Raw genomic sequence first — 15,700 nt, 5'->3', positions numbered from 1 at the left:
AACTTTAAAAAGGAATATATAATAAAAATATATTATTTATTGTGATTTGTACAAAATATTTAAAAATATCCAATTGATGATATTTTTTTTTTAAAAAGAGAACACAAGAGAGGAAAGAAAGGCTTCCTAGTCCCCACTTAAATTAAACATGATAGAGGATGTAATAACATGATTGTTCTAATAAATATAAATGATACAATAAATATGCACAATTCATAGAAGAGAATCATCCAATTTATAATTGGTGAAAATCTCTAATTGGAACCAATATCGTGGGTGGAAGGACAATTCTCTACGCGTTTTGCGCCAATAGGCGCTTCATCAGGAGTAGGAGGTGATCCCCTTAGTGTGAAGTCAAAAAAATGCATGCACCAGAACGCCAGGCGGACCAGGGAGGCACGTGTTCCCAGAGTGGAGGAGGATGGAGAGCTGAGGCGAAGGCTGTACACAAAGGGGTACTAGTAGTAAGATGGTATTGTGTCCCTCAATTAGTGCCCAAGGGAATAGCAAGAATAGGGCACAGCATGAGAGGGAGTTTAGTGTGGTAAGGTCTTAGGACGGACTACTTGTATCCTCCAACACAGAACGCCGCCGATACGCATGAGGCCGTTTCCAGGATTGCTCTAAGAATGTGGCTATATGATCATCAGAAGATGGTCTTCAGAAGCTGTGTTAAATAAATGTGAAGTGTGCTGGGTGATTTTTTCTAACATTAACAGATTTGTAGTTTAGAAACAATTTCTTGTAATTGTAAATATTCCTGAACCTGTAAAAAAAAAGATTATTAAAGTGAAAGAAAGGATAGGGTTGGGATGAATAAATATTATACAACCACCTGCTTTTGCTCTATGTTATCTATACGTCCATTTAGATTTGCATATATGGCCAAGTTGGAAGACTACATTCACTACAGTGAATAGAATTGTTTTAGGTACAGTCACCCATAGCTTTTTCATAGTGTTAACTGTCATTGACATTTATGTATGTGATAATGTAAGTGTTCAAGTACAATTAAAAACATGTTTTAGGTAAATGCTTGGTTGTCCTGATGTTTCCAGGCTAAAAATGGATGTTCAAATTAGCCCATCAAAGCATTAACTGCTTACTCCCGTCAACCCATATTTTACTGCTGTGTCCTGTAGTGACCTAGGGTTTGGCAGCAGGAACCAGTGAGAGCCATGGAGGGCACAGAAGACTTGACACCCCCAGAAGTGTCAGTTTCAGAAGAAACTTGACTTGGCCATTCCTTTTCAGTTCATCGTAGTTTGACGGTGCAGCGGCAGGAGAGGTAAGTATATGCTTTCTGCCTTACAGGCACAACTACTATGGAAATTCTTAGCTTAAGGACAGGGTCACTTTAAATTTTAACTGATACCAGGCATTAGACATTAAAGTTAGGGATGCACTGATACCGGTATTTTGGTTACGAGTAGTGATATTTTTTTTTTCGATACTCGCCAATACCAAATACCGAGTACCGGAAGTCCCATTCAGGAAACCAGGCGGCGTGTAATGACTCACCCACCTGGCTTCCTGATTAGCCGGGCAGCGTGTAAAGACTCGCCACCCGCCTTCCTGATTAGCAGGCAAGCCGTCCCCATGCTCCTTGTCACTAGGGGGAGCATGAAGCCGGCTTCCCGACCAATCAGAAAGCCGGGCGCCACGTCATTACACAGCACCTGGCTTCCTGATTGGCCAGCTTCCGACCAATCAGGAAGTCGGGCAGCGCGTCATTACATGTGACGAGAGAGCATGGAGCCGGCTTCCTGGCCAATCAGGAAGCTAGGCAGCTTGTAATGACACGCTGCCCAGCTTCCTGATATCGGAAGCATCGGGCTAGGCATCGGAGCATTTGGGCGAGTACTCCGATACCGAGCAGCACCGATACCGATACTAGTATCGGTATCGGGGCATCCCTAATTAAATTACTTTAAAAATCTTACCAAGCAGTAAATAAGCTTTAAACAAGCTCTTAGTCTGTAGATGCAAGCACCCTGGAGCAACTCAAGTAGTTGTCTTTGCCAGTTAAGCTCTCCCTGCTCCCCTTCCCAGCAGTGAATCGGCAGCTTTCTAGCCTTGTAGTCTAATGCAAACAGGTGCTCTGGGAGGGGGATCACAATGAGTTGAGCTGTGCATTTGAATGACTTCAGTGCTGTGATCAGGCCATTTTCTTAAGAATATGTAAATACTTAAAAACATAGCCCACCTTTGCGTCCATGTTTCATGTTACCCCATATTTAGGGGGGTAACATGAAACATGGTCACATTCCCCACCCTCCATCCTCAAACTGCCCCCCTCCACTTACCTGAGTAACAGGGTGCTTCTCCCTGCAGGCTTCTGTTTTGATTGGAATTTGGTGGGGCTTTGCCTACACAACTTCATCATCCATTCACAGGGATCTGAGTGAAAAGCATCATGTCCCATCTAACACAGCAGCAGAGGGTCACATAGGTCTCAATGGAGCGCAAGTGCAGGGACTATACTACTGATTACTTCCTTCAGCCTCGTAACAGTCCTCTAGTACATCTTTAAAAAATAAGTCAAGGCAACTGGACTGGCTGTATTTTTCTTGACGACGTTTCACTGGACACCCGACCAGCTTTCTCAATTCTGAATTGAGAAAGCTGTTAGGATGCCCAATGAAACGTCTTGACCTGACCATGACCTGGATGAATGAGAACCTTCACAGACAGTCCTCTAGTACCATACCGTACCTGGGGATAGAGGAAGATTCTGCAGGAGCCTTTCCATTGCACCCACTATTGCAATGCTCTGCAGGCTCCAATGTAAAAATTGAATATAGGCATATTTTTTTCTTTTATGAATGTGTGTGCATGTATTCATTATTTAGACTATGCTTTTAAATGTCCATCGCCTAACCACAAGTGTTGTGATTAAGTACTAGACTACATGTTTTGTTTTTTAAACGTTATATGTTTATGTTATATATTGTAATATTTTTTCTAAAATAAAACTTTATCCTTCAAGTAAAAATACTAATTGAAGCTATTATACATGTTCAGATTTGTTTTTTTATACAGAGTTAGTGTGTACAGTTAAGCATGTATTTGTTCTGTGGTTTCCCCCCACATTGCTACGTTAGATGTAGCACTGAAATAAAGGATTTTTTTCTGGCATATTTCTGCAGGTGGAACATGCTGGCTCCTACAAGGTTCAAGTTCACAATGCAGCTTGATGCTGCTAACAGCAGTAACATGGGATGAATGCTGTGGAGATGGACACTTAGACACCGCCTGGTCCAACTATACTGACCCCATGACCAAAATTGGTCTGCTGGGCTTCCTAGGACTGGTCAACTGTAAGCCCTGCAGAGGTGAGCCACACATATGACTGCTGCCCTAGATAGGTAAAATTAAGTATTTAGAGGCAGGGTGTTAGTATTTGATGATGGTATGTGTAGTGTAGAGGTGCTCAATCTTTTTTTTTAGTGTTGAGACCCCAAGTACCTAATAATATGGGGACCTCAAAAACTGATTGTAAAATTTGACCATCAAGCTGCTTAAAGTGTACAGTAGCAGGGGTGCTTAAGAAAGCAGGGCCATGGAGAAGCTTCTTTCTGATAAAAATCATCACAGAGAAGTTCTTTAAGTAACTGTACTGGAATAGAAGGAGAGCTGGTTACCCTAAAGCCCTTTAGGGCATGTTTTAAATGAAAAATGGATACCAAAATAAATTTGACAGCTCCTACAGCGTAGAAAACACAAATGTGCAGCTTACTACACTCTATAATCTTCACATTAGAGAAACGAACTGCAATTTTGACCTTCCTGAAGAGCTCCAAGTCTTCTCAGACAGTGGTGATTTTGCAATATTTCAGATGGCTCAGTTTTCACATTGAAAATAACCCTCACCTCTAAACACACTAAACTCAAGAGTTAAATCTGAAAAATACATTCAAGTACCCTAACTATTAGCAAAAATGTATCTTATTTGTGTATCAAAGATACAAATCATCTCTGAATTGGTGCTGGCACTGTCCTTTCTTCTGAAGGGTGGCTACTTTTGTTCCCCATGGTCCCTGTGTATGTTTGTGCTCACTCCCATGATAGATTACAGTCTCAATACAAATTAGTAAACTAAACATGAGATTATAGTCCATCACGCAAACGAGCTTGGAGTGGTGGCTACTTTACAACACACACAGGGACCATGGGGAACAAAAGTAGCCACCCTCCATCCAGCAAAGCTAAATAAATTATTTGGGCAGATTTATTTTTATATCTGACCTCTGGGCAGATATACTAACAATATTGTGGAGAACAAATGCTGTGTCATACCTAAATTTATGTGTCCCATAACAAAAATTGGTGTCTTTGTTCAGAAATTATAAAATATATTTATATATAATTTTTATTTTCCTAATTTTGTTTTACACGTTATTTTTATTTTGGCTATGACTGCTTGATAAATTAACTTTTTTAAAAATGTTTTGGCTATTAGGCTGCTCCAAATTTAGGAACAGCTACTAATAACCTTAGTCTGGGTTCACACCTAGGCGTTTTACGTATGCACGTCTGTTGCGCGACCGTCACGCGGTTTTTTTACCGCGATTCGCGGTAAAAAAATTGCGCGACCGTCGCGCGATTCCGAAGGCTGCTTGGCTGTATCCCAATGGATTGCACGTCTGTTGCGCGACCGTCACGCGGTTTTTTTACCGCGATTCGCGGTAAAAAAATTGCGCGACCGTCGCGCGATTCCGAAGGCTGCTTGGCTGTATCCCAATGGAAAACGCCCTCCAAAACGGCCCAAAGAAGTACATGTACTTTTTTGGGCGTCAGCCGTTTTGTAGGGCGTTCAGACGGGCGTAAATACGGAAAGGTGTGAACCATGCCCATAAAAAACAATGGGATTTTCATGGTTGTACGTTTTGTAGAGCGTTCATAGAGCGTTGAACGCCCGACAAAACGGAAAGGTGTGAACGGGGCCTTAGAGACTGATCTTGACTTTAGTCAGATTCAGATCTCCCTAAAAGCTCTTTGATCGTGCCTAGACGATCAGAACTGATACATTTCACTCAAAAGATATACATTGTATCTTTTGAGTGAAATGTATCTAAACATCGGGCTCTCGAGCTGTCAAAACAAATAGCAGAGAGGTGAGTCACTGCTACCTCTCTGCTATTTTCAGCTGTCAAATACAGGATCGCAAATTGCGACGGCTTCATTCTTTCATTAATTAAAGGAAGAAGCTTTTACAAAAAGCTTAATTATTTCATTAATGAATGCCTCAATACTGAGGCATTCATTAATGACTGGTAACTGCTGAGAATCAGCTGTTACCAGCATTACAAAGCCTGATATAACTCGTCACGTACAGTGTACGTGGCCAGTCATATAGGCACAAAGTTCCGGGACGTACACTGTACGTCTCCCGTCACGAAGGCGTTAACTGGAAACTGTTTTTAATGAGCAGTTTCATGTTATGGGGATTGGTCACCACCACCGGTCAGGGACCAGTCACCCAAACACCCCTATTTAGTTTTATGTAGGCATTGTTGATTTGATCAACCACATAAGCAACCAATCCACTCCCAAGAGTCACGTCATATAATGGTTGTGGGCACAGGGCTCTTGAGAGTTATAGTTTGAAAACAGGCTTTGTAACCAGGATGTCTCTCCCTCCCAGAGATAGAGAATATGGAGGGCTGCATTTGACATCACAGTTAAAATAAAATTAGAGTATCGGTAAAAGGCATGGCCTGGAGTTCAGCCGTAAAATAATTTTTTATGTTGTCTTCTTTATGCAGAGAGCTGTGATGGGGTCCAGTGTCCCCCTGGTAAGACATGCACTCTAAAGGATGGGCGTCCTCAGTGTGAATGTGCTCCTGACTGTTCAGGACTCAACAGTGATATTCTTGTTTGTGGCTCTGATGGGAACACTTACCAGGATGAATGCGAACTTGTCACCCACAAATGTCGTGGACAGCCAGACCTGGAGGTCATGTACTATGGAAAATGCAAAAGTATGTATCCATTTTCTTTATTTTAATTGTCTTTTGTACATCTTACTATCCTAGAGATGTTAATTTAAAAAGTATAAAAAAATATAATGTATATCGAGGCATATTTTTATACTATGATTTATTAACATAGATTGACCACCTAGGGCTGAAAAGAGAGTTATTTCCTGTTATAAGCTGGGGATACTTAAGTTGGAGTGTGGGCATTTTAGTTCCCTATTGGAGAATCGCCAGACTATGGCTCTTTAACATAGCAGCTTCACTTTATGTAGTAAGCCAAATTTTCATCTGTCCCATTTTCCTCTGACCACTTCAAAACAATGCTAGCCTGGTGGTTTACAAGGCTCATGGGGCAGCAGGCATGCTTGTTCATACCACACAACATGCATAATGCGTGTGTTAGCTAGTGTGTGGAGTGAACTGCCATTGCCTTGTGCTGCTATGTGTTGTTAAAATGCATTGTGGTGCTTGCTTTTTTTAAGTGCATCTAATTCTATGTGCTGCAGCGTTTTGCAGTGCTTTATAATGTGTCAGTACGTGCTGCACAAAAATGCAACATGTTCTATTTTTTTCAATGCACTGAACTGAAGCAGTGAGGCATATGTCAAATCATTCTTGCATTGGGACTGTGTTGGGCAACACTGCTGGTGTGAACGAGCCCTAAGAGTTAACGCGTTTGTGAATGCTTAGAATATAGACTACTGACTAGCATATAAATCCTCCGATTTTACATGGAATTGAGAATAGCAACAACTTTGCTGTGAACTTTCTTTCCATCAGAAATAATTACTTTGATAATTACTTTGATTTGTGTAGCTTTTGGCTGATTGGTGTTCAAAATGAGATCTGCCGAGTTAGTGGCAAATCCCACGGGGCAGTCAAAGCTTTATTTACCAACTTATTGCCATGTGAATCTTTCTCTGAAATCAACTATTTCTTTTGGCAGCTGTTATGTTTCAGCTGACACACACATCTAGCCGCTGGTGCGCACAGGAATGTTTTCAGCCACACAGAAGTGTGGCTGAAAATAGAGGAAAATGTGCCAATGATATATGAATGCAGCCATGCCACTTGCATACAATGACTTAGAAATTTGGGGATTTCAACACATTTATAGTTTTATCTTGCAAAACATTTGGGTTGTTGTGTGACCACAGAAATGACTTAAAGTCCTAAATCCAGTAATTGGGAAGCACAACCTTCATAAGGTAAACAAAAAAAACACACAAAAAATACAATCCATGACTAAAGCAAATCCCCTCACATGTTCCCATTCCTTGACACTGCAGCTCACAGTGGGAGGGTTTCAGCAATAGAGTCAGTGCTGTCCATCCAGAAAGCAGTGGACAGGACTAGGTGTGGTCGGGTGCTGATTGACAAGCTGCAGGCCTGTGAATCAGCAGTGACAATGTTGTTAGCTATGCCCTTGCTACATGTTCTCTTTCCACAGTAGTGCAAGCAGGCAACTTGGCAGCTTTTCTGTGAATTGAGGAGCATTGCATATCTTTTAATTATTATGACTAGGACTTTTTTCACCACCTTTTTAATACCTATGCTTTACAGAGTTCAAGCTGAAATGTATGCACACAAATAAATTAGTCAGAGCAGTGCCTCTTACACCCCCACCCTTCAGAATTCTGTGTACTAAATTGCACTAAGGTATAAAGTGTCTAAAAGGAAACAGCTTTTGCTGCGCTCTCTTTGTAAAGCCCATGATGTCCTGGGAATCCTGTGTCATGGGTGCACCCCTATATTAAATATTTACTTATAAAATTAATATGCATATAAAAGATATATAACATATAAAGAAAGAAAGAAATTAAACTGACCCTAAGCCCTTATAGTTTAATTTTAATTATTATATAGGTTAACTAATGGGTGCTTTTTTTGCATTTGTCTGGAATTGGTACTGTAGATGCAACGTGTAACTTAAAGTGGACCTTTACCCATATCTTTCTATACTTCTAGATAATTGCTGGCTTTGTATTCTTTGCATACCTTATTCCTCTTTTCTTCCCCAGTCTGTTGGCAGTGGCCATATTTACTAAGGGCAGATTACTAGCTCTCCTTTTAGTTACTAGATTTCTGGCACATGTGACTAGACATGTGACCATGCACCAGGGGCGTATCTAGAAATCACAGGGCCCCATAGCAAAATTTTGCATCGGGCCCTGTGATTTCTAGTTACGCCCCTTGCAGAGCCCACCTGAGATCCTACACAGCCCACTTGAGAGTGACCTTTCAGGGTCCACCATAGACTCTCTATGGTGGGTTCTGCAGGCTTTCAGGTTGGCTGGTCACACCCCTGCAAACCTCTTACCTGTCAGCCCCGATCCGCTGTCAGCCTTCTCCACCATCGGGCCCCGCCTCCTCCTCAGTCACAAGCAGGACCCACCTCCTCCGCCGCAGGGCTTGGCCTCCTCCACTGCCACCGGGCCCTGCCTCCTCCTCGATTGCCGCAGCCTGGCCCTGGCCTCCTCCACCGCAGGCTGCTGGCTGTCCCTGATTCAGCAGCGGCTGGGAGGAGGAACGCGCCACTGCACAGATCACTGACAACTTGTCAGTGATCTGGACAGCAGCGCTTTCGTCCTCACAGCCGCCAGTGACAGCCATCAGCCTGCGATGCCATAGGGGCCCTGGCCGTCCGCACGGCATCAGAGAGATTCCTTTGTTCCTCGTCCTGGCCTGGCCCCCCTGTGCCCCCTAGCGGCCGCCTGGGTCTCTATGGCGATAGTTCCGCCACTGCCATGCACATAATCTTAGGGGAGGAAAATGCCTTTCCCCGAGATCTCATGAGATTACAGATGAGATTTCCCAGCAATGCTCTGCTAATGACAAGGCAATCCCAGTGTGCATTGCTTTGGCAAACTGAAGCCATTTTGCCTTTTCAAAGCAGGAGGTGAATGAGCTGCAAGTGTAAGTATTTCAAAATCACAGCATTTTACACATGACATGTCTATATTATTAATCATCATACATAGAGGGATGCATTGGTAGAATTTGATTTTTGAGTGTAAAAGTCCGCTTTAAAACTGAACTCCAGGAAGATATAAAGACAAATGAACACAGATCTGTGTTTATTAATATATCATTATTATACAACAGCACTCAGACTGGGAGAAAGAGGGGAAGGACTAGAAATTAACATTAAAACGAAGTGCACTTATCCTTCCACCCTCTATGGGGCTCATCTACCTCCCTGCCTGGGCCAGGGGAAGAGACCTATAGGTTTTTTGGGGCTCCACATGCTGGTTTGGCCAGGAGAGAGGGAACTTGTGGTGTGTCAACAAAAACAGGAGTTATTCAGGCATCTGATTGAGGTAAGTATGCTTGTATGGAGGAAGAGGGTGAAATCTGTTAGGTCAGGGGCAAAAAAATAGGTGTACATTGGAAAACAAACATCCACAAAAGCAGTAGAATGACATTTCCTTGGTGTCTTTAAAAATATTCTATTCAGTGGATTACCACTAGGAAATCTCAGGTTTTTACATTTGAGTAACCCCTAGGGTATGTAATTATAATCCAGATTTATGATGTTTGGGTTAAATTAACCCCAGTTATCCTGAATTTGAAATATTTAAAAAAAATACTACTTACAGTTATGTGAAATAACAGTAACAGGGAGAGTAGATCACAGTGTTCAAGAGAGTTGGCAGACCACAAGGTTTTGTCATCAGACCATAAGCACAGAAATCGAGTGCTCTAGTTCTAGAAAAGAGAGTCCAGTGTAGAAATCACCGCTTAAAGCTTACTAAGTGTACATGTAGCAGGCATATGCAGTTGCTGTGTATAAACACCAAAAAAATATATATATTTTCTCAAAGTTGTCCTCTCTATCTTCTCATGGCTTATTTTGAAATGGTTGCCTCTGTGTTCTGCAGGTGGACTGTGTACATAACAGGCTGCTGTGCACAGTGGACAAATACAATGTAGGGCATGGAAAACTACTACAATTTCCCAGCAAGGTGAAACCCTGTTTTGACTAACACATGTTATGAAATGATGCACTTTATGTAGTTGCTTACACTCGACGAGGAGTTGCATACCACACCACCTACTAAATGAATACCAACATACCAGACATTCAGCGTGGCCAAGACATTTGTAAAACATATGTAATACAGAAAACACCTTCAGGATAGCTTGAATAATGCTTTCAATTGTACATTATTACACAAACTTCTTTGTTTTCCCAAGAAACAACTCATGTGCTGCAATTCCCACTACAGTCCTATGTCTAGTTTTAAGGGAAATACAGTGCTATAAATTAAATATATTCATGTTTAATATGTCAGAAGTACAGAAATGTTTCAAAAAGAATAAAGTCAAAGAATGATCAAAAAGAGAAAAACAATATCAAGTGAAATAAAAGTGGCAAAAGAAACACAGTACAATTGTGCTGGAAAAAGGATCTGAGGGATTCTAAGCTAAACCTCACATTTATTTGTCAATATTGTTAGTAACAAACCAGAAACTCTAGCATACAGTAGACATGACATTTGTAAGCATTGTATAATGATCCCTGTTGTTTTGCATTTCAGTTGTACAGCCTGTTACCTTGTAAATCTTTTTTTATATGAGTACAGTTTTGAAATAATACATTGAGCAAACATGTTAGTAAGGACAGTGTTCCTCCAGTTTCCAAAATTTTTGCTTTATTAACATGTTCCATAGCACATAGTGTTCTCTGGTTGTATTTGGTTTAGGAGGCATGCAATATGCAAATAAGTGGATTCTCTGAGTGTTGGAGGGCATATTGTGTATGCTTGTTCTTGGGACATTACATGAATCAGGTTTCCTTATCGTTACTTGCCAAAAGAGTACCAATTGAGGACAGCCAGTTTTGTTGTCAGGCAGGCATCCCTGGCAGACACTGGCTCGATAAGAGGCTTTGTGGAATCACTGGAACTTGCATAAAGAGCCATGGGGTAAAGTACATTTGACTCATTCTTAGTATGATCCCCTTGACAAAACAAGCAATACTGTATATAATGCATAGGTGGGAGAGGGCACAAAGTTTATAATTTGCTGCACTTTAACATAAAGCCTTTCCTTGCAGGTTTACATTAAACACAACACATAGCTTTCTAGTTTCACTGGCATTGCCCCAACAATCTGAGAGTCCCATCTTTATTCTGGTACCTAAGGCTTTCAGCCAAGTGCAAAACAGAGAAAAGTATTAGTGACCAGAAAACCCACCTACTCTCTCCCTAGCCGGACTCCAGCCTTTTTATCCGTTCAGATGGCACAGTCTTCACCCACTCTTCCTATTGTCTCTTAAGCTATTTGTCAAAACATACATTTATGTAATTTATGTAATTTATCAACCCATTTTGTAATTGTTATTTCAAATACATTACCATTTCAATCTGCAGCCGTTTCAATTTTCTAAAGCTGTCAAAAATGTTTAAATATTGCTTTCCTTATGGCAACCCAGATGCATTGTGCACCCTGTATTTATTTCCTACATTTATGACTAGCTCAGTGCTTTTCTAAGAAGTCTGCACTGAGCTCCAAGTTTGGGAAAAGATGTTGTAAGGCAAGCATGAAATAATTCTGGAAAGAGAAAGATATGAATCTTTAAAAAAGCAAGCTAAAATGCTTGTATTATACATGGTTTATATGGTGGGGCTTGTTTTTTCTCCCAGAGTTTATTGGGTCACAAAGTCAGTCTTCTACTGATATGTAGGGGGTATGTTTGGGGAGTCAGTGATGGAGAAAGATCTGGGTGTTCTGGTAGACCACAGACTCAATAATAACATGCAATGTCAAGCTGCAGATTCTAAAGCAAGCAAAATACTTTCTTGTATTAAAAGGGGCCTAGACTCCAGAGATAGATACATCATCCTGCCCCTGTACAAAGCATTACTAAGACCTCATCTGGAATATGCAGTTCAGTTTTGGGCACCAGTTCACTAAAGGGATGTTGTGGAACTGGAGAAAGTGCAGCGAAGGGCGACTAAACTGATAAGAGGCATGGAAGGGCTCAGCTATGAGGAAAGATTAGCTGCACTGAATGTTATCTCTGGAGAAGAGGTGATTAAGGGGGGACATGATCACCATGTTTAAATACATAAATGGCCCATATAGTGAGCTTGGTGCCAAATTATTCACTTTAAGGTCACTACAAAGGACAAGGGGGCACTCTTTGCGTCTGAGGAAAAGAGGTTTAACCTTTGCATACGGAAAGGATTCTTCACAGTTAGAGCTGTGAAAACGTGGAATAGACTCCCCCAGGAGCTAGTTCTAGCTAGCTCAGTTAATTGTTTAAAAAAAAATACGGAAGTATTCCTAAATGCACAGAATATTACTGGATATTGAGTTCCTATAGGTATATTAAGCATCAGAGATTATTGATCCATGGAATATCCGATTGCCTTTTGGGATCAGGAAGGAATTTTTCCCCTATTGGAATAAATTGAACTATGCTTAAAGGAGAACTATGGGGTTAAGTCTTTTCCCCATAGTTCTCCTTAGGTTAATGGGAGGACAGAAACAAGCGTACTCCCGTCACCCTAGGCTCAGTATATATACTGAGACGCCGCACCTGAAGCGGATCCCGACAATTGTGCCTGGATCCGCCCAGCTGCATGACTGACAGCTGACTCTGCCTATCTAAAGGCAGAGCCAGCTGTACCCGCCCCCTCCCCCGTCCGTTCTGCCAGTCAGCGCTGGCGGATCGGAGTGGGGAGGGGGGAATCCAGGCCCTCCCCTGTCACGGCCAGCCCCTCCCCTGTCTCTTTGCGGTATACTGTGGCGTCTCAGTATACCGCGAGCTACAGCTCGCGGTATACTGAGCCTAGAGGTGATGGGAGGACGCTAGTTTGTGTCCTCCCGTTACCCTAAGGAGAACTATGGGGAAAAGCCTAAAACCCCATAATTCTCCTTTAATAGAGTTTTTTGCCTTCCTCTGGATCAACAGTGGGTAACTGTCGGCATAGCCTTAGGTTTTTCTTCTTTTTTTTTTTTCTCTTATCTGTATAGGTTATCTCTATAGGTTGAACTTGATAGACATGTGTCTTTTTTCAAACTGACTAACTATGTACTATGTATAACTACTGCCTCTAAGAGGTTGGACACTAGGCAAAGCAAAGGGCGCAGCCTGATCTAGAGGCTATAACCAGAGCCGTAGCTATCACCTTTTGCGTCCGAGGCAAGAACAGAAAATTGTGCTCCCCAACAGACGTGTGCGGTATGTGACATCATGTGCCCCGCCTCCAGGATGGTGGCGTGCATGCACAGAATGTGCTGGTGGCCAAATCCAAAATAGCATAAAAATTTGTTTCGTTTGAGTAAACTAATGAAAACATTTTAGTTTCCGTTCATTCCGTCCGAAACAAATTTTTAGTCTTTGCACATGTCTAGTAATATGTGTGCATGAGTGTGTGTCGGGGGGTGTTTTTGTTTCTTTTTTCATTTCTTTATTATTATTATTTATTTTTTTAATCGTTTTTTTACTATTGTGGGTGGCTTCGGGGAAGCAAACCCCTGACATTTCCCTTTTGAAATAGAAAAAGAGATTGAGGATACAGAGCCCTCTGCCCATATAGGTGGGGGAGAGCAGTGGGGATCCGAGGAGAAGCTGGAGCCTGTGCCGCTCCTCTTCTCCCTGCTGAGCCGTGGCTGGCACCCCTGTTGCCAATGGCGCCCTGTGCTCGCCATGGCAACAGGGGCAATGTGGCACAGCCAGGCTGGCCCTGGCTGTACCCCCTCTCAGCTGCGCCTGAGGCAAGTGCCTCACTCGCCCCATGGTAGCTACAGCCCTGGCTATAACCCTACATATACTAAACAAGCTCAGTTTAACTTCGGGGTTCGTTTATAAAGGTTCCGCCCAATCCCATTTGCATGCCACTAGCCCCCTGAGATGGTGCTGACGAGTACAAAAAATTACTTTTATAAATTAACCTCTTATTGTCCTGAGAAGACAGTACATATCTCCCCAGTTCTGCTGGATCAAGACATTCAAGCTCAAAAATCTTCTATCAACAGTTACTAGCAGCATCATAGTTGACCACCAATTCTTGGATATTCACCACAGCAGCCATTTCTTTCCACGCTGTCATACTGTTTTCCCAGATCTTGACCGTCTTTACAGCAGTCATTACTGGGATCAATGCTCATACTGGAACCCAGATTTGCATACTGTACAGCCTTCCTGCACATGTCATACTGGACCATAAGATCCAGATATTCACTGTATTAGCATCACCCAGCTCAGAGGCATAAAGGGCTCCCAGATTGTGGACAGTCACTGATGGACCACACAGAGTGGTCAATAGACTATATACTGAGACTGCTGCTGTACACCAGATAGTCTTTTAACTTGCCCAGGGGCACTACAGATTTTAGAACTGCACAGCTTGTAGCTTCTACGCCTAATCAGTGAGTACTTGGATAATACTTGGATTTACTTTCACCTGGCGATCCTGCTAGTTACACACTTTGTCCTAGGGTGACAACGCTTTCTGTACTGTGTCTATAGATATATATGCAAATATATATATACAAAAATTAATTTTTTTACTATACAAAAATTAGAGTATCTTCCCAGACTAAACTAAGCTGCTGCTGGCTCTGCAGTCAGGCCAATATTTTCCCAGTACCCGATTTTCCCTGCCTTTTGACTAAATAGGCTGGAATCCTATGGTTTCTGAAGGTTCTTCCCATCATATGATTGACTTAACGGATTAGCTGGTGCAGGTGGTAAAATGTACCTGTGTACCACCTCCCTAGTCATGGGACATGTGTTAGCCTGTAGTGGCCGTTGGCTGTCCAAGGGGCCCAGCTACAACCTTTATTCTCCTGCAGTAAAAAGCAGTGTGAGCTGGACAAGAGAAATCTATATGTGTAATACTAGCCATAATCTGTTTTTGCTTTTCATTTTTTGTATTTAATATATTTTATTATACTTTACATTTTTAACGCTTTTTTTCATTTAACTTTATTGCCTACTTCCCGGCTAATTTAGGAAGCCAGGAGGCGGGTCATTACTCTCCTCCCAGCTTCCTAATCGCATGGGAAGTTGGCTCCATTTTCCCCTAAGGCACTGCCTTCCTCTGACGCGGAAGTTCCGGTATCGGGGAAGGTATCAGAGCATTTGCCCAGGGGCACCGATACCGATACTAGTATTGATATTGGTACATACCTAATTGCTACCACAAGGGGTCTAACAAGCTTCTATGTGATAGCATTGGCAGGTAGTAGGCTTCCAGGTTCAGTGATCGCAGAGCATATCTGATAACTGAAGTTACTTGATCTTCTCCTTTTTGTTATCCTGAAGTATTCTGTTGTGGTCCTGGGCTCCCCTGAGGAGTAGGGGGGCCCGGAAACCATGGTGGGTGATGCAGCAGGAGGTAGGGGAACCTTTTCAGGGCTGTACAAGAAAGCCCTTAGACTGCTGTTCAAAATAATACCAATATCATAGCTGCAGCTGCTTAAGCTTAATTCCATGGCAGCTTCTATTCACAGCACTGATTCCTAATAGTGTGCAGATAGATACATAGCATAGCTTGTCTCTAAACCTTTTGTATAGAAACCAGCTTAAGCAGTATAGTTAACTTCTTGATTGAAAAGAACAAATATCTACAGAGTACCAAGTATGTTATTGAAAGAATAAAAAATTCGCAAACTGAGGCAGGATGTGTGGTGGATGGGGTTATACAGGTGTAGCCCTGTTTCGGGGGGGGGGTCATGTGAGATGACCGTCTCCGATCAACTAC

The 15,700-nt window shown here is 42.2% G+C and overlaps 1 protein-coding gene across 1 annotated transcript in view; it reads left to right on the top strand.

The window, feature by feature from the left end:
* The window catches only part of FSTL3 (follistatin like 3), a 39,719-nt gene that overhangs the window by 4,485 nt on the left and 19,534 nt on the right, over nucleotides 1-15,700 (top strand). The window contains exons 2-3 of the mRNA XM_018560571.1: nucleotides 3,150-3,335; nucleotides 5,769-5,984. Of these exons, the coding sequence (XP_018416073.1) occupies nucleotides 3,150-3,335; nucleotides 5,769-5,984 (402 nt within the window). The remainder of the gene's footprint in view (nucleotides 1-3,149; nucleotides 3,336-5,768; nucleotides 5,985-15,700) is intronic.

Source organism: Nanorana parkeri, unplaced genomic scaffold (genome assembly GCF_000935625.1).
Source record: "Nanorana parkeri isolate BGI_ZX_2015 unplaced genomic scaffold, ASM93562v1 scaffold466, whole genome shotgun sequence".
Taxonomy (NCBI): Eukaryota; Metazoa; Chordata; class Amphibia; order Anura; family Dicroglossidae; genus Nanorana; species Nanorana parkeri.
The sequence above is the reverse complement of the archived record's forward strand: the minus strand, read 5'-3'. Positions and strand labels throughout refer to the sequence as shown.